General features: G+C 40.2%; 2 protein-coding genes across 5 annotated transcripts in view; both read left to right on the top strand.

Annotated features, from left to right (window-relative positions):
• The window catches only part of ITCH (itchy E3 ubiquitin protein ligase), a 112,406-nt gene extending 104,229 nt beyond the window's left edge, over positions 1-8,177 (top strand). For all 3 annotated transcript variants that reach the window (XM_029220110.1, XM_029220109.1, XM_029220108.1), the window contains 3 exons: positions 1,553-1,649; positions 5,501-5,573; positions 7,934-8,177. In XM_029220110.1, the coding sequence (XP_029075943.1) occupies positions 1,553-1,649; positions 5,501-5,573; positions 7,934-8,033 (270 nt within the window). In that variant the 3' untranslated portion in view covers positions 8,034-8,177. The remainder of the gene's footprint in view (positions 1-1,552; positions 1,650-5,500; positions 5,574-7,933) is intronic.
• A 7,020-nt stretch (positions 8,178-15,197) lies between these two features.
• DYNLRB1 (dynein light chain roadblock-type 1) overlaps positions 15,198-25,013 on the top strand; it is a 19,419-nt gene continuing 9,603 nt past the window's right edge. Inside the window, exons 1-2 of one of the 2 annotated variants that reach the window (XM_029219700.1) lie at positions 15,198-15,267; positions 23,104-23,179. In XM_029219700.1, coding sequence (XP_029075533.1) covers positions 15,265-15,267; positions 23,104-23,179 — 79 coding nt within the window. In that variant the 5' untranslated portion in view covers positions 15,198-15,264. Of the gene's footprint in view, positions 15,268-15,460; positions 15,931-23,103; positions 23,180-25,013 lie in introns of those variants that run through there. The other variant, XM_029219701.1, reaches the window with a different exon arrangement.

The following is a 25,013-nucleotide window of genomic DNA, read 5'->3' as shown; positions in this document are numbered from 1 at the left end:
ATAATGGTGTCTCTTCACAAAATTTCTGCTATAAGCACATGAAAAGTTGCTCAGCATCACTAATCATTAGAGAAGTGCAAATCAAAACCACAGTGACATATACCCATTAAAAGGTGGCTATTACAAAAAAAAAAAAATAATAATCATCCTTGGTATGGATGTGTAGAAATTGGAACTCTCTTGCGTTGCTGCTGGCAATATAAAATGGTATACCACTGTGGAAAACAGTTTGGTGGTTCCTCAAAACGTTAAACATAGAATTAATATGGTCTAGCAATTCTACTCCTAGGTATACCCAAAAGAATTGAAAGCAGGAACTCAAACAGAAACTTGTATAACTATGTTCATATCAGCATTATTCACATTAGCCAAAAGGTGGAAGCAATCTAAAATGTCTATCAAGAGATGATTGGGTAAACCAAATGTGGTATATATATATATATATATATATATATATATATATATATATATACACAGTGGAATATTGTCCAACCTTAAGAAGAAAGGGAGTTCTGACATAGGATACAACATGGATGAACCTTAAGGATATTATACTAAGTGATATCAGCCAGGCACAAAAGGACAAATATTGTATGATTCCACTTATATGAGGTATCTAGAATAAGCAAATTTGTAGAGACAGAAAGTAGAATAAAGGCTACCAGGGACTGGGGAGAAGGGAGGCAGAAGCAAGGAGATAAGTTTAATGAAATGAGTTTTTGTTTGATATAATAAAAAAGTTCTGTAAATAGTGGTGATGGTTACACAACAGTGTGAATGTACTTAATGCCATTGAATTGTACACTTAAAATGGTAAATTTTTATGTTAATGTATATTTAACCACAGTAAAAAAAACTTTTTAATGCCTTCTAATTATGTAAAGAAATTTATGTAAAGAAATTCATAAGAAGCTGAGGTGACTGGGCTTCTGTAACAAATACAATTAGTACAGTAGGATAAAAATTCTTTACAAAAAAATCATTTGGCTGAGACAAAATTCTTGTGCTACAGGCTAGAAAGAATTCTCTAGACACTTAATGTTTTGAGTCAGAATTGTAGGAGTTAAAAGCCACATAATTCTGGCAACACATAGCTACACCAAAACATAAAGAACACTGAGAGAAGAACATTACTGGGATATATCTTGGTCAGAATTTGTGAGCTTGATTTCATTTGTTCATAAAACCAAAAAGTCTGTTCTTACTCAACCTCTTTGTCCTTCGTAACCACATGAATTTCTGTAGGACAGGCAGATCTAGAGGGAAAAGGAAGGGTGCCCTAGAAGAGCTAATCTTGAGACTGCATGAGTAAGGAGCTCTTGGGCTCTTTTTTTTCTGTTTCCCTATAAGGATGTGGTACTAGGATTGGTATAGGGGAAGGTTGGTAGGGCTTTTGACAAACATGGAGAAGCTCTACCATCCACAGTGGTGGATTCAGTCATTTTCCAGTGCATCTGACACTGGGAGTTTGGTTAAGATTTGAAATGATTTTTTTCTTTCTTGTTTAGTATTCTGAACGTCACATATGACCTATGTATCTCGCTTTTAACAGTTTGTTAAAGAAATCGATAATGAGAAGAGAATGAGACTTTTGCAGTTTGTTACTGGAACCTGCCGATTGCCAGTTGGCGGATTTGCTGACCTCATGGGTATGTCAACAGGGTCACTTTTCCTATACAGAAAATTGTTTATCACACTGCTGTTATATTAACGTGTATACAGTGTATCAAATAACAAAGACAAGTATATTTTCTTAACTAGACACAGTTAACCTGGATTTGTGTCAGCTTTTAAATCACTTTGTAATCCTTATCTCTAGAAGTTTTTAACTCTTAGGCTAGACCCCATATTTTAACTCAGTAGGATAATGGTCTTCTATATATGTAGATGTTTCTTCATTCAGTCATATGGCAAACATTTCAGTGTCTCCTATGAGAGACACTACTATTTGTATTATATTTTAATGACTTGTTTACCACTCTTCCCTGTTATACCTGGAGCTCCTTGAGATATAGATCCATATCTTCATCTTTTTATTTCTAGTGCCTAGTACAGTGCCTGTCACATAATAGTCACTGATTAAATTGTATGCTATTTTGAAATGAATGACCTTAAGAATATTTATTTTGTGACTAAATAAGTAAATTCAAGTCTTCCTTTAACACCAACACTATGCAAGTACCATAAGAGGATAGAAGTTGTGATCCCTAAGTCTGTTTCAGCTGGAGAAGAGAGAGTCAGAATTAAAGAATTAAATAGGCAGTTCTGGATATAGTGTGTGGAACCAGTTCAAGACTTTAAAAGCCAGACCAAAAGAATTTGGACATTACTTAGGGTTTTGGAAGCTATGGGAACTTGTTGAAGACAGGTGAACTTGCTGAAGCTGCCTTTTAGGAAGATTTGATAGTAAGGTATAGCATGCAGATGGAAGAACCTGGAAATAGGAAGAGTGATTAGAGCAATGATAAGAACCTGATCTTAGGAGATAAAATAGGGATGGAAAAGAAGAGAGAAATGCTAGAGAAGTTCCAAAGGTAGAAATAGGACTTGATTAGAAAACAAAATATAAAGGAAGAATGTTTACCATGTTATGAAACATGGAGAAGTTGTGAAGTGTAAAGAATCTGCTGAGTTTAAGGTGACTATCAGGCAACCAAGTAGAAAATCTCAGTGAGGGGACAGTTTTACAGGTGTTGTTAAAGCACGAGTTTAGAGGTAACAGTAGAGAGAGAAAGTAGACTTATAAGAGCAATGAAGCAGTGACATTTGAAGCTGTGAGAATGGCTGGGCTTATGCAGAAATAGAATACAGAGAAGAGTAGAGATCTGATGCTTAGAAACATTTAGGGGTGAGACATAACTAGCCTAGAGACAGACTTAAAGGAGAGGCCAGAGAATAAATATTTTAGTCTCTCCGAAGCAATATAGAAGAGAAGTTTTTATCTAGTGCTACAGAGAAAGAAGTCTCAAAAAGGATAATTTGTAAGTCCTTTGAGAATGCTCTGTAGTTTGAAAAAGAAACCATGTTGGTGGTTGGAGAGGTAAGGAATAGTGACCAAAATGAAGAAAAAACTGGTACAAGCTTCTCAGTATAAACTGGAAATCTGATTATTAAAAAAACAAGAACTAGGTCTTCTCTTGGGAATAATATTTGGGGTTGGATGGAGCAGTCTAAAGCAACACAAAAGGATACCTGTGGAAGACAGACAGTGAGATTGTGGTTCATCAAATTTTAGAGGACATTGGTTTAACCTTCCATCCACCCAATGTAGGAAAAGAAAATTGTAAGAGTGATGTATATAACAATTTAATCTGGTGGTTCTTGACCTTATCAGATCTAATATCCCATTTTTTAAACATATTTATAATATCCTCACGGAATGAAGTTGGTAGATGTGAAATAACGTATCTACAATCTCCAAAAAATACAGATACATAACACTAACTGTAATATAAAGAAGAAAGTTTTAAAAAATTATTTATAAAGAAATAATATTTATTTCAATACATGTACGTTTGGGAAAAACTCTATTAGAAGACACAAAATGTTGTTCCTATTTAGAAGAAAAGATTTGGGCTTAAGAGGTCAGAAGCCCTTCTGTATAAGAATCACTGGAATATGAAAGAACAGATAGAAAAGGTAAGAAATAATAAATAGACAAATAAATATAAGAAAAAGAGGGAAATAATCTAAGTGAATTAAGGATAATATACCTGCTAGAATAAATTATAGCTGATCAAAGTAGAGAAAAATGAGGTAGATCTTATTTTAAAGTGTAGTGTCTAATCACGAAATTCCAGTATAGGCCAAGGCTCTGATATGTACAAAAGCCTCAGAGACCTTTTTAAAGTTGAAATAGGCTGAAAAATAGGAAAAGAGGTGCAAGAGTCTATCTGGAAGTTGTTTCGTTTAGGGACAGTGTCAGAGTAAGATTGAAAACAACAGGCAACCTGAAATTAACTTCAGTATATAATGTTTACAACATGATGTCTTACAATTCCATAAAACTTTAGAAAGCATCCAGGGTAATAGTATTGATAATATGACATATTTGTAAAATAGCCTTTTTCAATGAAATTCACTAAAATCCTCCATTTCATATTTCTCTATTTTATTTTTAAAATTTTTATTTTTGTCTGCGTTGGGTCTTCCTTGCTGTGTGCGGGCTTTCTGTAGTTGCAGTGAGCAGGGGCTACTCTTCGTTGAGGTGCATGGGCTTCTCATTGCAGTGGCTTCTCTTGTTGTGGAGCACGGGCCCTAGATCTAGGCACATGGGCTTCAGTAGTTGTGGCACGTGGGCCAAGTAGTTGTGCTTTGCGGGCTCTAGAGCCCAGGCTCAGTAGTTGTGGTGCAGGGCTTAGTTGCTCCACGGCATGTGGTCTCTTCCCGGACCAGGGCTCGAATCCATCTCCCCTGCACTGGCAGGCGGATTCTTAACCACTGCACCACCAGGGAAGTCCCTCTCTGCTATGTTAATGTTTGATTCTAAATCTATTAAAAGCAATCCAGACTCTACTATTACATACTAATTAGCACTATTAAACGAAACTTTCCATCTGTGTGGTTAGAAATGCTGTAATATATTGAGAGAATGTGCCAGTACATAAACCATTTAATAATTTCATGCTTAATTATTTAATCATTTTAACTATCCTTTTTCATAATGACCATATCCTGTGTTACTGGGCTTTTTGCATAACTACTTGTGAAAACACTTCAGTGTGATTAGATACAAAAGTACTACCACTTTATATTTGTACTGGGTTTAGTCAGGTGGGACATGAGAAAGTTCTTTGGGTATGACTATCTTACATATGGCAGAACAGTAAGTGTGCCTGGCCCCTTCTTATTTAAAAGTCCAGTAGTATACCAGTCCTTATGACCACCAGTAAATGCTTTTTAGGGAGCAGTAGTGACCTTTTTAGAAAACCAGTGCTTAAAGATAACCATTAACAGCTGACTCCAGCACAAGGTAAATGAGAGGCAAGAATGGCGTGTTAGGTGTGTAAGGGTCTGCCCTGTAGGACCTATAAGCACAAGCATTGTTAATATTGAATTCACTAGGTTGTTTACATTTTCTAAAGTTTTAACAATTTTCTGTTTAAATCAAGTTTTGTAAGACAGTGAGCTGTAGTTTCCCCATTGTGTTTAAAACTAAAATTAAGCTTTTTATGTGTTCTCTTATGTGAGGTATTGTTAATTATAGCATTCTGTTTTCCTGGATAAGGAATACTAGATAAAAGTGCATTTTCTCCTCTTGGGCATACATTAACAATGTGATTCTCAAACTCTAGCTCTCAATCAGAATTGCCTGGAAGCTTGTTAAAACACTGTTGCTGAGCCTCACCCCCAGAGTTTTTGATTCAATTCAGTAGGCTTGGGTTAGGGCCTGTGGATTTGTGATTCTTAACAAGTTCCCTGGTGATGCTGATGCAGCTGGATTGGTGATAACAATTTGAGAACCATTGCACTATCAAACTGTTGATGATTTCACTTTTAGGGAGCAATGGGCCACAGAAATTCTGCATTGAAAAAGTTGGGAAAGAAAATTGGTTGCCTAGAAGTCATACCTGGTAAGTAAAATCAGAAAGATTCAGTTATATGTATAACTGAATCACTTTGCTGTACGCCTCAAACTAACACAACATTGTTAATCAACTATACTTCAAAATAAAAGAAAAATTAAAAAGAAAAAAGAGTGTAGAAAATAGCTTTTTCCCATTTATCCTGTATATACTAAAACGTGTTAGAAATTAGAAATGAAATACTTTCCCCATGGTATTGAATTATTTTTAATAGCTTTAGTGAGACATAATTTATGTAACAAAAAACCCATTTTAATTCAGTGATATTTAGTAGATTTTCAGAAAAGTAACCATCACTATAATCTAGCTTTAGAGTATTTCCTTCACCCCAAAACAACCCCTGTTGCCATTAACAGTCAATCCCTCCCCCCACCCTGAATTTTTTTTTTTTGAAATGTGATATTTAGAAAACTTAACTTTTCTCTGTAGGCAGAGGAAGAAATCAAGTCTAGATAGCTGTAGGGAGAGCTACTCTAACATGGTGACAGAAATACTATTTTCTTATTATAAATGTAGTTTAACCACATTTCCAAAAATGTACAAAACTAAAAACAAACCCTAATCTTAAATACAATATATTGGAATTCAACCTAATGTCAACAATAGTTGAACTTTATTTTGTGGGACATTTCAGTGGTCATATATATACCTTGCTGGATATTTGTTTATTTTCCCTATCTACCCTTTTTATTTGTTATATTGTTTGCTCCTTTGTATTTTCATACATGTGGCTTTTTAAAAATAACAGCTTGGCATGTTTGTTGAAAATCAATTGACTGTAAATACATGGGTTTATTTCTGGATTCTCTATTCCATTGATCTATATGTCTGTCCTTAATGGCAGTAACATTGCCTTGATTACTGCAGCTTTTCAGTGAGTTTTGAAATTAAGTATGCATTCTCCAACTTTTTCAAGATTGTTTCTGCTCTTCTGGGTTCTTTGGATTTCTATATGAATTATAAGATCAGCTTGTCCATTTCTGCAAAGAGGTCAGCTAGGATTTTGATGTGAATTGCTTTGATCAGTTTGGGGGAGTAAGGTCATCTTAACAGTATTAAGTCTTCTGATCCATGAATATCAGGTGTCTTTCCATTTGTTTAGGTGTTTAACTTATTTCAACAATGTTTCATGGTTTTCATTACACAAGCCCTGCATTTCTTCTGATAAATTTATTCCTAAGTATTTTATTCTTTTTGAAGCTATTATAAATGGAATTGTTCTCTTAATTTCATTTCAGATTATTCATTGCTAGTATATCGAAATACAATTGATTTTTTTACATTCATCTTGTACACACACACATATATATATATATATATATATATATATTTTTTTTTTTTTTTGCGGTACGCGGGCCTCTCACTGTTGTGGCCTCTCCCGTTGTGGAGCACAGGCTCCCGACGCGCAGGCTCAGCGTCCACGGCTCATGGGCCCAGCCGCTCCGCGGCATGTGGGATCCTCCCAGACCGGGGCACGAATCCGCGTCCCCTGCATCGGCAGGCAGACTCCCAACCACTGCGCCACCAGGGAAGCCCCATGTACACATATATTTTGATTTGATCTTTTCTCCCTTTTTTTAAACTTGGAACAGATTGTGCCATTACATTATTGTGAATAGCTTATCTCAGTCACACATGAAAACCAGCCTCATTACTTTTTCAAGTTCCATGTTTCCATTTGTTCATTTCCATAACCGTAAATTTATTTTCCCTTTGTGGATAGCATTATTTCTTCTGTTGCCAAACATCTACCTGCACCTTATCCTATAAATATAGCAGAGGACCAAGGCTTTAGGGCAGATTCACTACCTGTTACCTTGTGAAGGTGTTCTTAATATGGCCCAAAATCAGAAGATGCCTTTAAAAACGCACAGCTAAGAATAGGACAGAGAAATTCAGTCAGATCAACATATTAGATATTAGAGCCGAAAACTTTTTTATTCTTAATGGGGTATACTTAAAACCTTTTGATAAGAGACCTATGACTCACAAAGCCTGAAGTATTTACTGTCTAGCCCTTTACAGCAAAAGTTTGCTGACCACATATAGATTAGGGTGGATGGGAAAGCTTGAGAGGAGTAACATTTTACTGAGTACCTGCTGAGCACCAGTACTGTGCTATATATATGCTTGTTTATTCTTCACTCTATCCCGAGAGATAAATACTGTTGTTCCCATTTTACCAAAGAAAAAACCGAGACTCAGCAAAGTAAAAAACACATGCTCAGGGGCCCAGTGACAGAGCTGGGATTTGAACCTAATTTTGCCTGGCTTTAAAACCAGTGTTACACTGCCCATATGATTCTTAGTATATTTCCTTTTCTCAAGCTAACAATTCTTACTTTTAGTTTTAACCGCCTGGACCTGCCACCCTACAAGAGCTATGAGCAACTGAAGGAAAAGCTGTTATTTGCTATTGAAGAAACAGAAGGATTTGGACAAGAGTGACTTCTGAGAGCTTGCACCGCCAAAGGACAAGAACTTATTTGCAATGTTTGTCCTTTTCCTTCTTTGCCTATTGCACATCTTGTAAAATTGGACTGTGACTGTTTAGAGAGTTACCTTGAGTGTAAGTAAATTAATGTTATCGTTGAGACTTATCTCCCAGTGATTCTGGATTTCTTCTCAGTGTTCCAGAACTCAGATCTGCAAATGACTAGTCAAAACCATACTTAACATGGAATTAACACAAAAATGAAATCTGCCTTGTCTTATTCCACTAGATTGTTTCCTTAACAAAAATTTTGTATATGTGTATCAGGAGTCTCATTTGGGAGTAGGGTTTTTCCTTTTAGAGATTCTGAAAATATGCAAGGAAGTCCCTTGGTAACTAAAATATGTAAGATCTTCCTGTTAAGCCTCATGGTAAGAGGTATTTGCTTAAAATAGCCCAGCTTCTGGGGATGTGAGCAAACTTCTGGCTTGTGCTCTCCCTCTTATTTCAGCCTGGCCTGACTGTTGTTTTTCCTTTCCGGAGCATGAAATCCATGCATCATTTTGATGTTATCTCTAGAAAGGAGAGATGTGAGACTCTTGTATTTCTCTACAAAGTAGTTTTGTTAATTTGAATTCAGAGAGAAGTTGGTCCCAGCCTGCAAATGACTGCATAACTCTCTTCATTTGGAAGTTTGTTGTAATTGCCTTGCAAATACTAAACTTCACAAACAATATTAACACTATGCTTCCTTCACTGTCTGTATAAAAGTTAACCTAGAATTGGAATTAATTTAGCTGAATTATTTGAAGGCCATCAACAATTTTTATATGTTCCTGTATATTAATTGCATCTTTATAATTTTATCATAATCCAGCAACTTCAGTTACATTTAATTATTGCTAAGGAGTTCAAGTTATAACTAGAGTGCTTTCTAATCCAAGTAGAGGTCAATGAAACATCCTGTAAAATTACATTTTCATTAGGGAGGGAGAGCTGTGGTACTGGCTAAAAAGAAGGGAGTAATACGTTGATTCACAATACATTTCTAGTAACCACAGAAATGTATTCTGTATGTGAATTAAAGCTTTTTAAGTTGATAATTTCTCTGACACCTGTTAGAGTAGTTATTTCCATTCTTTCCCTTGTCCTGATCTGGATATTCTGTTCACCTCTAAAAATTTTAACAGGTTTTCCCCATGACTGTTAGATTGCTCTGTTAGTAACTGATTAATGAATGCACTTTGACCTTCTCTGTGGGAATTTTTTTAACTTAGCCTGTTTAGACTCTGTCAGGATGACAGCTGTCAGAGGTTTGACTTTATGGACAGTGGGAGGAAGCCGAAGCCAGCTGAGTGCCTATCATAGCTGAACCCTGAGGACAGCCTCATAACTCATGAGATAGGGACTTTGGCAGGTTTCAGTACCATAGCATGAACAAATAGCATTGAGCCAAAAATCAGCAGAGAATAGCAAACCCCTCTTGTATATGGAAAGAAAATGGGGTTTTTTGTCCCTAACTACTCTTCCTTTTACATCTTGGAAAAACAACAAAAACACTTTGCAACTTGTGTATCTGTACTCTAAAACACTGCCATCATAAAGCATACTTAAGTGAGTGAAAGGGTTGCCTCATCCAGAAATCGTTAGTGTAAAGGGAGAGATTGGGCTCCCCCCAATCCTATCTTTATTTTGATTTTATTCTACTTACTCTAGGAAAGGTAGTACAGTCTCTAAGCCCTAGTTGTTTTCAAAGTAGTGACTCTGCCTTTTTGTTGGTAGGGGGCAAAAAACTCTTGCTTTGTCTTACAGAGCGAATGTCTGCCAACTACCCATTCGTTATATAAGTCTGAATTTTGGTAATATATGGCTATGGAGATTAAGCCTTCTATAAAGACTTCCTATTGAGGTGAATGCTCACATTGAAATGTAGTTACCTACAATATTTACTAGAGATTTATGAGATTAAATTAAGAGATAATGTAAGAAAGTAGACTTTTTTGTTCTACATAATGCTTGATGATTCATTTAGGGACCTAGAAATATTGTTCAAAAATGTATAAATATCATCCAAAAGGCTTTCTGCCCTATATTTTTAAAATACAGAATAGTTATATTTGAAGTAGTCCTGGCCCTAGTTCTATAGGGCTTGGCTATTTAATATTTTTATGGAAGAAACGTTTAGTTCTGGAAAAGGTAAATGCTTGTATATATTTTTGCAGCCTGGGATCTTCCTTACTCCATTTCTTCCTTTAATTTAAATGGCCACATGTATATGTCTTTCCCTGCTGTGTTAGGAAAATGGGGGCTGGATATCCCAAGAATCAGAGGTTATATAAAAATACTGCAAATAGACAGCAGACATAAATATCTACCAAATACTATCTTAAATTTTGGTCCAAATTGATCATTTGGAAATAGATTTATTGTAAGTGTTTAATTAGAGCGATTTCTTAAATCTGAACTAAATTGCTTTTAGAGTCCTTTTTTCTTTGTAAGCATTGTAAATGCTAATAAATACTGTTAATTTTTTTACTGCATGTTATGTTGAAATAAAAACAAAGTAAAATGAGCAATTGCCTTATTCTTCTGCTCTTTTGGGAGGCTGGGGAATGCAGCATTTCACATAATCTGGGTCTGGAGGGAAGGACCTCACTTGTTTCATCAAATAGAGTGATTTAAAACTGGTCCAGCAGCTCATAATAATGAATTACTGCTCTGTCTTTTATGATCTTATATCAGAGTGCAGAAGAATGTAATTTCATAAGACTTACAATAATTCTATTTAAAATTCAGGTACTAGTTTTTCTTCAGGAGATTGACATACCAATGTCAATTCATCTGAAATTTTAGTGAAACATGACTCACTTGCCCAAAGAGGTCTCATCCTAAATGAACTATTTCAGTCAAACCCTCTCTGCTACTTTTTATTTACCTGGTTAATAATCTGAAATGTTATTAGGGATGACTCATGGAAATAGATTTCTCTATTTTTATATCCCTCCTTGTTTTGTATGTAACTCCATCCTTTTAAACTCCTTTAGGTTAACTACTTCTATTTAATATTATTGGCATCTCCAGCCCCCCTCATTTTTTTGTTTTTCTTTTAGAGTTATTTACAAAATTATTTGTATATATGCTATGCTTTCATTAACCAAAAATGGAATGGCAGCACTGGATTGTATATTACTGTATTGGAGTTCCTTTGTTTTCTTGAACTGTAATTTCAAACACTCAGGTAACGTTACAAATACCACAAGGAGTGAAGTGCTCTTATAAAGGTCCTGGAGGGGGCTGCCTCACTTGCATTTCCCTAAAAGTTGTAAGACTGTTTACAATTAAACTTTTTGGTCCTTCATTTGCACACTTTTCTTTTGGTCTTGAGTAAGGTTTTCCCCACTTGCAGGGAAGCCGCCTATGTGAACAGGTCGTATAGACTTCTGGCCCTCTGCTTTTGTAAGTGAGCAGGTTACAGCCTGTCTTGTACTGTGGAGTAGATAGGAAAAAAACTAGAAAGTCTCAGGTGAGACTGTATTTAGTGCCTATGTTGAAGAGAACCAAGGTGAAGACATCTCCTTTTCTGGGACAACCAAGGGTTTCCCTGAGACAGGATCCCAGCCATAGGTGCTCAATAGAAAATTACCAGCTGGCTACCAAGACTTTTTCTTATTAGGAAACCAAGTGATCATGCTCTTATTTAAAATGGATCCAGGGGAAAGATGCTAAGGGAAGTGGGTTTTTTTAAAATATCCTGATCTAACAGTGACTGGAGGACAGGTTCCTTCCAGATCCTGCAAAGTAGGCCCTATCCTATTTATTCTGTCCTATATAAGCAGCTAGAAAGCTCTAGTTTTCAGCGTGGGTAAAAAAAAGAGGGGAAGACATGTTCCCCCCAGCATGAGGAAATCTTTCATGGGAAAATAAGTAGTTACTTTTACTGACCATTTGGCTGTCCAGCCCCAAACCCTATAAAACATCAAACTGGGACTCAGCTATGGCTGACTGGCTGCTATTTTCTGGACTTTTAGGAAGGGTGTCTCACATTGTGTAACTCCAGAACAGAAACTGCTGTCAATCGCAGCTCATTGGTCAATTCCCATATGTCTGTAGGGCTCCTTTGTGGTCAGGACATTTAGGGGAAGGATCCACGGGAATCTTCCAGGTCTTCAGTGGAGACCTAGGAAGGACAGTATTGGTCCCTTATGAACAGGTTCCCATTGAGCAGAGATGCTGTGGGCAGGAGGGTTTCCTCAAAGAAATTCACAGGGAAGGACCCTGAGAATTTTCAGTCACACCTGCAGATCGCTGAAAATAGCCATGCTGTTATTTTCCTCATTTCTAATTCAGACCTCTTCTATTTATCTTCTCTATCCTAGCGACCAATATCACACCTATATTTACTTAGTCCAGGACAACTGTCAACATTTATTACTATGTCCCAGACAATCAGATATGCTACATGCACTGTCAGTCTTCCTGGTCACTTTCAGAGAGGAGTGATTATCTCTATTTTATAGAATAGAAAATAGGCTCAACGTAATTGAGTAACTTGAAGTGTCCACAGCTATTAAGTGGCAAGAGTGCAAATTGGAATCCAGGACTGTCTGATTCCAAAGACTGCGTGCTTAAATGTTTTGCTGTACTGCTACTCACAACCAGTTCAGCTGTTCCATCTAATTGGCCTCCAAATCCTATCGAATCCATTTCCAAAACTTCTTTTGAATCACTTCTTTCGGAGCTGCCCGCAGTACCACAGCCCACATCCATCATCCCTACCATGGTTGACTGTAGCAATTTCTTGTCATTGCCTCCATTCTCTCCAGTCCATCTGTGCTGCCTCAGAATGATTTGTGGAAGAGTTGTCTCATGGTTCTCCCCTCTTAAAATATTACAGTGGTTCCTCCATTGCCACAGAATAAACTCCAAAACTCATAAGCCTGTCACTCAAGGCCCTGACTACTTCCAACTCCTCAGTTCTTATTCTGGCTCCAGTCACATGAACTTTTTGCTTTTGTGATTGTGATCTTGTTCAATTCATTCACCCCCTCTCAGTCTGTTTCTCCATATGTAAGATAGTGGTGATGATCATCCTGTGCTTATCTCCCAGGATATTTTGAGGTCCAGTCACTGCAGCCCTTCTTCCCCTTGCTAAACGCTTTTATAATGTTTCCAGATTCAATAATCATTTCTTTGTATCCAATCCTTTTTTTTTTTAACTTTACTTTGAAATAATTTTAGACTTACAGAGCTGTTGCAAAAAAAATAGTATAGTACAGAGAACTCCTGCACACACTTCACCCAGCTTTCCCCAATGTTAACATCCCATATAACTTGGTACAATTATAAAAACTTGACATCGGTAAAATGACACTAAACTACAACCTTTATACAGGTATCACCAGTTTTCCCACCAGTGTTGTTTTTCTCAGTCTCTTCCGATCTGTGACAGTTCCTCATTCACACCTTGACATTTTTTGAAGAGTATTTATTGATCTGGCACCTTGTAGAATGTCCTAAGTTTGGTTAATGTTTTCTTAAGGTTAAGGCCATGGATTTCTTTTTGTGAAAAACACCATAGAGGTGGTGTGCCCTTGGTGCATGATATCAGAGGGCACATATCAATATATCCCATTACCAGTTGTGTTAACCTTGATACACTGGTTAAGATGGTGCCTGCCAGGTTTCCTCACTGTAAAGTCACTATTCAGTCCTCTTAATATGCAGATGCCCCTAGAAGGAAAACCAAATCCTCTCCCAATTGGAAGAGGCTACAGTGGAATGAATTTTTGGAGATAGATCATCTGCGTTGAATTCAGCAAGCTCCAGTTCCTCAAAGAAACACTGTAAGCTGAGGCTAACTAATTAGCAAATTATTTCCTGCTAGAGAACGCATAAATTTTTGTGGAAAACGGAACAACATAGTGTTGCAATAAAAATAGAAGTGAGGTGTTTTTTTTCCCTCTCCTGAGAACAAGGAAAGTAAAGGGAACAGTGAACAGGCTGGAGAAGAAAACATAACCTGGCCTGAAAGTGTTAATCACTCCTTGCTTTATTTTAACGGTTACTAATCGGTAGTGTCTGTAACTAGATTTGTACTTCACAAAGCTAACCTCACTCCCTAACACTATGTAAATTACATCCCGTACCTATCACGCTAACGCTGTGTGAGTTACATCCTGGGCCTATCAACCCCAAACCTCATGTAAATTACATCGTGGTTCTGGTGTTTATATTCCCTGCGCCCCCTGGTAACAAACCACCCCCTGTAGCTTTTGTATTTCAGAAAGAAGGTCGTAGGCAGATAAACCAGAGACAAAGGGACCCAATTACCGGACTGCCTAACGCCAGCTATGACTGTTTTGAAATGCAAGGAGAAAAAGAATGCGAGACCTTCACTACTTTGATCCTTATCATATACCGGGGACTGCGAGCCCCACATATAAAATCTCCGTTTGGGGGTGGGGGAACACACAGTTCTTGAAGCGCTAGCCTGCTGTGTCTTCCCTTCTGCCTGGCAGAGGAATAAAGCCATCTCTCTTATCCTCTAAAATCTGTCTCGTATTTCTGTTCAGCTTCGGTGCACAGAGAGCCAAGATTTGGTGGCAACAGTAGGGCTCCAGGAAGAAGGTGAGAAAATGAGGGAGCACAGAAATGTAAGGTGGCTTCTCCAAGGGAACACCGGGTGGCCGAGAGCTCGGGGTTCAAAGGCTGCAGACTCCCAGGCTAGACCTGACCGCTTCTCTCAGAGCCTGCATGGAATATTCCCAAGGGAGTCGCTCTGGAGACCACAGGGACGCTTGACTCCAGCCCGAACTCCGGATTTTCCCGCGTTTTCGGAGCTTTTTGGCTTCGCGCCTCATTTTGCCTGAGAGCAGGTCTCAGCAACCCCCGTCCTCGCCTTCAGAATCGCTCACCACCCAGAACCTGCAGATCCAGCTCAGACCTCGGTTGAGAGTTGAAAGCCTCTTCCAACAACGCGAACCAGCGTCTTTTCGGCACAGTGGGAATTAGGAATTTTCCATAGCTTAAGTGCTCCTTTGCTGTTCATTCTCGGACGGCACAGGGCAAGTTCCCCTCGAGCCCTGGGGCAGCTAAGATCCACCTACCCTCCCGCCCAGCCGTCCCACGCTGGCTCCTGATAGGCTACCGAGGCTGTCCGCCTTGACAGGGGGCTGTGCGCAGGCGCAGAGAGGCAGCGGGACAAGGCTGAGGGTTGGCTACGCGGAGCTACCGGATCGGTCCGAGATGGTGAGTGTCTGCCGGGAGCTTGTGGCAGGCGGCCGGGAGGTGGCCGAGCACGACTTCCCAACACCCTGAGCCTGGCCTTCCATCCTCCGGGGGCGGCTCCTAGCGCTGGACTGGGTATCCGCGGGGCTGGGCGGGGCCGGGGCCGAGTTGTCTGGAGGTCGGAACTGGGGCGGCGCGGGCCTCCAGACTAGACCGAGGGGACACCGGATCCCGCTGTCCCTAGACCGGAAGCAGTTGCTTGGGCCTCGGCGAAGGATTGACGGAGATGGGGAGGCAGGCCCGCAGGCCTCTGCCTCCTAGCATCCTGGGCCTTGTTGCGAGATAACAACAATAATGATTACACTTCCGGGAAGCTTAATTCGTGTCAGGCACTGCTAAGCGCTTTACCTACCCTGCCCTTCCTCCTCACCATAGCTGTGTGAAGTAGGTACGACCATTATCCCCCCTTTACATACTTGGAGTCTAAAACCTGGTGAAGCTAAGTGCCTTGCCCCAGGAAATGGCGGAGGTGTATTTGAACCCTAGAAGCTCGACTGCTGCTTTTCTGTCTCTGTGGTTCTTTCGAGACGCTGGGACATGGTGCATGAGTCAGAAACCAGCGGGAGCCACCCTTGGGGTTCCTGCCTTCCTGGCTAGAACTGTGGGCTCTTTACGCCTTTACAGGTTTGTTTTCTTGTGTTTTTAATCCTCCCAACTTGTAAAAAACTTGAAAAGACCTTTTAAATGTTAAGTCATGTGAATGGTTTTCGGAAATCTTATTTAAGAATTTAAAGTCTATAAGAAAAATTGAAAAGGAATAAGAAACAGTGCCGTGACCTGGAGGTGACGACTTATAATTAGGCATATTACTCCTATTAGTCATTTTCTCTTCAGTTTTTGCTTTATATAGTTTAGCTGTGTACTTTGCTTTATATAGTTAGCTAGTTTATAGTATAGATGAAGTAACTTCATCTTTCACGTCAATTTTTAAACTAAAAAAAATTTTTAACAAATAAATCTTACAGTAAAAAAAGTAATAATAATAATCTGAAAGGATCTAAGTGAGAAATAAATCTCCCACCCAACCCTGACACCCAGCCTCAGTCTCCTTCAGAAACATTGTTAGTTTCTTTTATTAATATATCTATACAAGCATGTATATATGCCCCCTCTTTTTCTTACACAAATGGTAGCTTCCTGCAACCTGTACCATGCTGTTGTGTGTTGATATTCATAAAAGCAAAGCATATTTAGATGCACAGTTTAACAAATTGAAGCAGTACCAAAGTACGTAATGTAGAAAGTGTAGGTAGTCCCTATCTCACTTCCCTCTGGTAATGACTGTTGACAGTGAGTGTGTTTCCTTCCAGGTTTGTTTAGTGCATAAGCACATTTATATATAGCCTGTTTATTACATGAAACTGGAACATATGTATTTATACATATTAAGTTTACTTTAGGCTAATATGTACAGATAATCTCATTCCGCAACCTACTCTGTTCACTAAAAGATATCAGATATTTTTCCATGTCGATAAATACAAATCTACTTCATTCTTTTAAAGGACTGTATTCATATTCTATTGCAGTATATACATTTAGGTAGTTTACAGTTTTTCAATCCAGGCAATGCTGCAGTATTATTTTTGTCTTTTTTTTTGCACTTATGTTAGTGTTATGTAGTAGTACTTCTGGCATGCATATTTCAACATTTTGGTAGAAACTGACAAATTGCCCCTTAGGATGGTGAGGTGATATAAAAATCATCCATAATTAGCATCCAGTTTTACTCCATCACACAAGTATTTTCATCTTTGTACGTTCTCCTTCCTCTTTGTTCACATATGCTTATTTTTCAAGATGTACCTGCTAGTTTTTTGTTTCTGTTTGTTTTAATGTCCAAAGACATATAACTTTGTTGCTGCATCATCTTTGTAATGAATCATTTTTAGTAACTACATAATAGTCAATGAAATATTTTTACCATAATTTGCCAAATCATTCCCCTGGTTTACATTTGGGTTGCTTCTAGTTCATTAACAGAGATAACACTGTGATGAATGTCTCTGAATGCATAGAGTTTGTTTTCTTTGTCTTTTTTTTTTAATTTATTAGTTTATTTCCTTAGGAGAAATTCTCAGGAAAAGAATTTCTGAGGCAAGGGGACCAGCACTTAAGGTTCTCGCAATAGTATTGTCCTGTAGCTTTCCCAAAAGGTCGTATTGCCTTCATACCAGTTTTGCCATAATACTGCCAGAGTTCAAAAACATAATCATTCTGTGTGATATTTTGGAATTACTCCTTTGTTCTATTTGATGCAAATGTTTTTCCCTCCTTTTAATTCATTTTTGTTTTATAGCAATTAAAAATTTCATGCTTATTAGTCAAATTGGTCACAGTTCCTTTGTGAATCATTTGCTTCAGATGGTTATCCCTCCTATGCCAAACCAATGAATAATCTTGGAGTTTTACTGCTGCTTGTTTTTGTTGTTTGTTTGTTTGTTTTGTGTGTGTGTGTTTGTTTTGTCTGTCAGCAACATGCAGCTGGGAACTAGAGAACCCTTCTCTGATGCAGACACCCATGTTAATAGTAATAAAGAGTCCGGGTGCTGAGGATACCAGTTGGGCTGTCTCTAGGAGCAGGACAGGAATTTGGGGATGTGAGCCGACCCAGAATATCCACTCAGATATTTCTGGTACCAGTTGGCTAGCACTGCAGGGATGACAAACTTTAAAGACAAAGGTGGCATGACTTGGATGCCTAACTAGGACTCCTTTCCCATCTGCAGATGTCTCTGTTGCTGCCTGTGTCTTTTTGGCATCATTTGTTTTCTTTCTTGGCTCCTCAGGGCTGAACTTTAAGTTTGTTTTAAGTATTTTCTCCTGAAAGCAGGTGTGCAGTGCCTCCTCTAGACCTCATGACCCCCACTCACCCAGGCCTAGCCCCACGCTACTGGTTGGGGTCAGATTGGAGAAGCTATTTTCTAGTCTTCCAGGAAAAAATTTTTATTAAATTTGACTACATAAAAATTTTGAACTTCTGATTATTGAAAAAAATCATAAGGTTACATTTGAAAAGTGGGAGAAGTGTAATTTATAATGATGGACAAAAGTCTAATATTTCTAACATAAGTTTTTGAAAATCAATAAGATATATGGAAAAATCAAGACTCAAAAAAGGAGAGATGCAAGCAAATTCCACTTTAACTTCACTGATAAGTTTTTTGTTTTTTATTTTTCTGACGAACCTCACTGATAATTCTTAAACATTAAAGAAAAGTTGGCTTTCTATTACTTGGGTTTTGCCTGTCAGATTAGCAAAGAATCAAAAACCTTGGCATTACTGGTTCTCTTTATTCCTTTGAACATGCTAGACTCCTTCCCACTTCACTGCCTTTGCTTTCATCCCATTGTGTGGAGTGCTTTTCTTTCTCATCATTTAGTTAAAGATTACATCTTCAGGTGTTCCTGACCACACTTGTCAAGTAGCATCCTCCTGTTCCCCCCGCCCCCCCACCCCCACCCCATCCCTGTACCCTGCAAGAATCTTGGTCATTTGTTTTTGAAGTTCTCTTCCATCAAAATGTGAACTCCCTGAGGACTGGGACCTCATCATTTGTGGTCAGTGGTATATTCAGCTCTTCTCTTTTTTTAAAAATTAATTAATTTATTTGGGGCTGCATTTTGGGCTTTTCTCTAGTTGCAATGAGCGGGGGCTACTCTCTGTTGCAGTGCGAGGGCTTCTCATTGCGGTGGCTTCTCTTGTTGCAGAGCACGGGCTCGAGGCACGTGGGCTTCAGTAGTTGTGGCACTCGGGCTCAGTAATGTGGCTTGTGGGCTCTAGAGTGCAGGCTCGGTAGTTGTGGCACACGGGCTTAGTTGCTGCACGGCATGTGGGATCTTCCCAGACCAGGGATCAAACCCGTGTCCCCTGCCTTGGCAGGCGGATTCTTAACCACTGCACCACCAGGGAAGTCCCTCAGCTCTTCTCTTGACCTGCTGTGTGTTTTTGGGCAAAAACTCTTCTTTTTGAACCTTGGTTTTTCTCATTGTAAAATGGAGATCATACTAACCATGGAAGGTTCAGATGAGATGTGTCTGAAAACATTCATCCTAATATCTGACCTGTAGCAGATTCTGAGTATATGTGTATGTCCTCCCTTTCTTGGTAAGTGTGTTTACTTTTTAAGCAGTCAGATCTCAGTAGTTGGTTCTCATTAAATTTAGGATCAACTAAACCTTAGCTCCTTTTCACCCTGGGTACTGTACTTAAAAAGGTTGGTTTTTGTAAAACATGGTTATAGAAATGGTTTTTATTTGTTCCTTAAGTATCTATTGAGCCTATGCTGTACCAGGTACTGGGATTACAAAGTCTAGGTTCCTGCTCCCAGGGTGCCTTGGGTCTGGAGGAGGAGACAGATGCAAAACAGGCAGTTACACTCCATTGTGATAAGTGCAATGGAGTCAGGGTGCGTGGGTACCTAGAAGAGGGGCAGGTGTCAGAGAAGGCCTCCCATAGGAGGCTCATGAGCTGAGTCCAAAGAGTTGGGAGTTAGTTACATCAAGTGGTTGAGTGAAGGAGAGAAGGTTGCTGCTTTCAGAAGGAGCAGCACATGCCAGGCCCCGGGCTCAGGCAGGCTGTGCTTGCCCCCTGCAGTCCATTCTCCACACAGCAGCCAGGGCCATCCTTTTGAAAGAGATCTTGTCACTGCTCACCTCAAAACCTGCTAGTGGCTCCTCACACCCTCCCCATTAAAAACCAAAGTCATTACTCTGGTCTATGAGGCCCCCTGAAATCTAGTGTGATCCTGGCTCCCTCCCTCATCTGGCTGCCTGCCACTCACTGCCCTCAGCCACACTGGCTCCTTTGCTTTTTTTCTGGAACACTCTCCCTAGAAATCTGCATGGTTAGCTCCCTCGTTTCCTTTCAGATCTCTACTCAACTATCACCTTAGTGAGGCCTTCTCTGACCACCTTGTTTAAAATTGCCATCATCCCCTGCATTCCAGATCCCCCATCCCTACTGTATTTGACATTTGTATTTTATTTATGTTTTTTTTAAATGTCTGATTCCCTCCCCCCACCCACCAATGTCAGCTTCATGAGAGAAGGGATTTTTGTCGTATTTTGTTCAATACAGCATCCCTAGGCCTAAAACAACATCTGGCACATAGAAGTTTCCCATATAGTTATTGAATGAATAGCAGTCTTATGAAATTTCATCTTTTTCATTTCAGCCTCACTTTCCAATCTCCAGGGGTAATTTGGACTTCGATTCTGGCATCTTTGGTTTTAGTTTGCCCCGTCCCCAGTTTTTCTTTTTTTTTTTTTGTGGTACGCAGGCCTCTCACTGTTGTGGCCTCTCCCGTTGCGGAGCACAGGCTCTGGACGCGCAGGCTCAGCGGCCATGGTTCATGGGCCTAGCCGCTCCGCGGCATGTGGGATCTTCCCAGACCGGGGCACAAACCCGTGTCCCCTGCATCGGCAGGCAGACTCTCAACCACTGCACCACCAGGGAAGCCCTGCCCCGTCCCCAGTTTGATTGCAGATTGTTTGAGCTGTCCTAAATTGCCATCCTACTTATTCCTATATATTCTTATTCTCATAATGTTGAGAATGTCAGAGCCCTGTTCCCAAATCAGAGATGTCTGATCGCTTGGATACACAGAGAGATGGGTTAAAAAAATGTTTTTAAATAGAAACAATGGGGACTTCCCTGGTGGTCCAGTGGTAAAAAATCTGCCTACCAATGCAGGGGATGCGGGTTCGATCCCTGGTCGGGGAACTAAGATCCCACATGCCGTGGGGCAACTAAGCCCGTGTGCCACAGCTACTGGGTTCACGTGCCTCAAGGAGAGAGGCTGCATGCTGCAAACTACAGAGCTCACACACCCTGGAGCCCACGAGCCACAACTGGAGAGAAGCCCGAGCACCGCCACGAAAGATCCTGTGTGCCACAACTGAGACCCAATGCAGCCAAATAAATAAATAAATAGATATATATGTGGAATTATTATATAAAAAATAGAAACAATATAATAAAAAGGCTGTTTTAAAAAAAGAGAAAGAAACGAAAACCTAATCTATACTTCTCTGCTCTCAGTGTGACTTTTTATTTTTTTCCATAATCCTAGCCATCTTCTTGTTTTCATATGTATGCAATCTCACAGCACTTTCTCTTTGTGGTGGTATAAATATTCTGATCCCCATTGTTAATGTATGTATTATATTCCTGTGAACGGACATTCCAAAATTTCCTTGGCCTTATATTACTGGGCATTTTGAGCTCCTCCTGCTTTTTTGTTATTGCAGATGTCACTGCAGCAAACATCTTGCTGTGTTCTTTTAGTTCTTTTGGATTATTTCCTTAGGATGAATTTCCAGGAGGGTTATTACCAGGTCAGATTGAGTACTGTATAGTTTTGACCACTATCATACTTTACCGCTCCTCTCCAGAATAGTGTGTAGTAGGAGCTCACTGAAAGTCTGCTGAATGAATTATGATCCCATACATGTATAACCCACGGTATTATACTCTCACATCCACATAGCTAGCCCTGTCCTTTTACCAAGGCTCCAGATTATAGAGGCATTAGGCTCTCTGCCATTTTGTAGAAGGAACTTGTTTGCCCTTCCCTCTGGCATTTGAGAGTATTCACATGTCATTGGGGAGTGGGTGGCAGAGACTGGATTGTGAGGCTTGTGCCTACTAGAAAAACAATCTTTGTGCCATCTCCGTCCACTGTTTAGAAGCTCCTCCCCCTGGGCCAACTCATTAGCCCATGAGGGTGGGGGACCACTCTCTTCGTGAACAGAGCCTCTGTTTCCAACATAGTCTGACTCTCAGCCTGTGAGGAGCTTCTGACTAGATTCTGGATGGGTACAGAAGGGATCTCCTGAGAACAAACACTTCGGGCCAGTCTCTGTCCACAGGAAGAGTTAGACCTAGTTCAGTTTAACAGCTATTTATTGAACCCCTACTCTGCAGACCATTATAGAGACTCCAAGTAAAGCAGCACCTAATGCATCCCCAGAGAGGTACAGTCAAGGCTTCATGGAGGAGGTGATATCTTAGATGATCTAGAAGAATTTGCTGGATTTCAGCAGAGAAGAGGCCTTGTTCGGGTAAAAAGATGTGGAGACAGGGAGGTATGGACATGTAGGTGGAGAGTGGATGGAAGGGTAAAAGAGATGGGAATAATAATAGAGAAGGGCTTGCAAGGTGAGGGCCCAAAGTCTGTCCACCCTGTTTACAAATTCCATGTGCCAGAGTATCCCACCCAGACTAGCACCCGGAGATGCAGGATTAATGAGCCCCTTCCTCAGCATTTGCTATGGCTGTGTGCCACGTGTCACCCTATCTCAGGTGCCAGCTTATTAGGTCACTGAGCCTATCCTCATGGGATCATTTTGCTTCCTTTGGAGTGTTTTCAGTTGTGCTCTTTGGGTCACAAATGATGATGTGTCTCCTTGCTGTTAGACACCCGTTTGGATTTTCTTTAATTATTGGAGTCCTCTGGTTTGTCCCCCAGCTGTACCAAATATGTGAGTCATGGTTGTGTCTGTACTCCTGGGAATGGTATTTGAATTCTGCTCCCCAACAGCTGAGGAGCAAAGGGCCCCTGGTGGGCAAAAGGCCAGGAGCACAGCCCCACCCCATACTGGGAAGATGATGGTTTAGATGCTGGTGGTGGCCTAGAGACCATTCCAAATAGGCCTGGGGAGCTTTCAGGAAGTGCCACGTGCCTGGGTGTTACTTGTTTGTTGTTGGAATGTGTGATTCATCTGCCAGGGCTGTGAGGGAGTTGATCCAGCCTTCCTGACCCCTCCTAACCTTGGTCTTATTCTCTCTGGCAGGCAGAGGTGGAGGAGACACTGAAGCGACTTCAGAGCCAGAAGGGCGTGCAGGGAATCATCGTGGTGAACACAGAAGGTACACCCTCCTTCCGGCCATGACCTGAGTGCAGGCAGGCCCCCAGAAAATAGCCCAACACAGCATAACACTTGCTTTTTACTAAACCTCTCATTACCTGATCTATTTCTCACCCTTTTTTTTTTTAAACACCTCTAGTGTCCAAGCACTATTACTAGAATTCTAAATTTAAAAAAAGGAAAAATTCACTCTATCCCACTGCCCTGACACATCATACTTTTCAGTATGCCATACTTTTTCAGCCCTTGTCCAGGCGCATTTTCTCTTGGTCATAATTATAGTTGTTACTCTTTTGCATATGTTTTACTCATGAGTTTTTGTTTGGTTGGTTTTTTTTTGTTTTTTTTTTGCTCCGTGGTTTATATAAGCAAAATTTTTAACTGCCAGTACAATGTTTATTGACCATCCTACATGTATGCTGTTTCTACTTTTTTTTGCTAGATAATACTCTTGTCAACTTCTTTGGGCCTATAGTTTTCCCTCCTCTTCTGGGACATTATTTCAACAACTAGAAGAGTACAGATGCTAATTTTCTCATACTGCAGTAGATGTGGTGAAGAAGGGAACTAACATTATCACACAAGTATTCTGTGCCAGGCCATGGGCTGGTGCTTCACAAAACGTATTTTTTCACTTATCCCTTGAAGCAGCTCTGTTGTCTCCATTTTGCAGTGGAGAAGAGTGAGTCTAGAAATTTAATTGATTCACCTACCATTATAGAGCCAAGATTTCATCCCAAGTCTGTCTGAACGCACTTGTGCTCTTTCTCCCACACTGTGCTGTGAAGGACCAGAGGGTGGCTGCTGGACTATGTCCCAGGCCATGTCCAGGGTCACCCAGCTGGGCTCCCCCGATTCTCAATCCGGTGCATTCAGTCAGCTCTGCTTTGTTTGAGGCTCCTTGAGAGCCTCTGTGTGTATGCATTGTCATTCTGGGCCTTGTTTTGGAAAGGCAGAATTCTCAACAGTGCCTACTTAAATAGAGCAGAATGAAAGTCACCAAGGGTGACAAATTGAAGGTGGAATGTCCTCAGAATGTTGTTTTCCAAGTCGTCAGACCCTGGACAGCCCAGAGCCAGGCAGAGTGTGCTCCCCAGCTTTGTCAGACTCTAATTAAACCACGAGGTCTTTGCGTTCAAAGGAGGCAGCAGGTTGGGGAGCCCAGAGGACACTGGGAGGCAGGTCGGATCCACCACTGATCAACTGGGTGGCCTGAGGCTTCCCCTTCCTCTTCAGAACTTAGCTGCCTTAAATGGAGTGGTTGGTCCTTGCTACAGGGAGCTTCTTGCTCCAAGACCCAAAAGACTGTATGTCACTCAGAAAAAGACTCTCTTCTGGGACTGGACATTTTTGACCCCAGATGGGGAGGGAACAGCCCTAGGGGCCGACTCCCCAGCTGGGACCCCTAAGCTTCCAGTAGTATTCCAAACCACAAGCCTTCATTCTTGCCTTAAAACTGCCCCAAAAGTTGAGCTATTTCATTTGGAAAATATAGCCCCAACTGCTTACCACCTTTTGGATACTAATGATGAGGACTTATTTTTTGTATACTAATGTGGCAGTATGGCACAGTGGCTAAGAGTATGGAATGTGGAACCAGACTGCCTGGGTTTGAATCCTGACCCTACTTACTTATCAACTGTATGATCTTAACAAGTCACTTAACCCCTCTGTTCCAGTTTCCTCATCTGTAAAATGTGGACAGTCATACTACTTTCTTCTAAGGGAAGCATTTAGAACGGTGCCTGATGTATAGTAAATGCCATATGAATGTTAAAAATTAGTGTGTGTGTGTGTGTGTGTGTGTGTGTGTGTGTGTGTGTGTGTGTGTGTGT

This window comes from Monodon monoceros, unplaced genomic scaffold (genome assembly GCF_005190385.1).
Source record: "Monodon monoceros isolate NGI ecotype Baffin Bay Population unplaced genomic scaffold, NGI_Narwhal_1 Super_Scaffold_13, whole genome shotgun sequence".
NCBI lineage: Eukaryota > Metazoa > Chordata > Mammalia > Artiodactyla > Monodontidae > Monodon > Monodon monoceros.
Note: the sequence above shows the minus strand (reverse complement) of the source record. Positions and strands in the feature narration are given on the sequence as shown.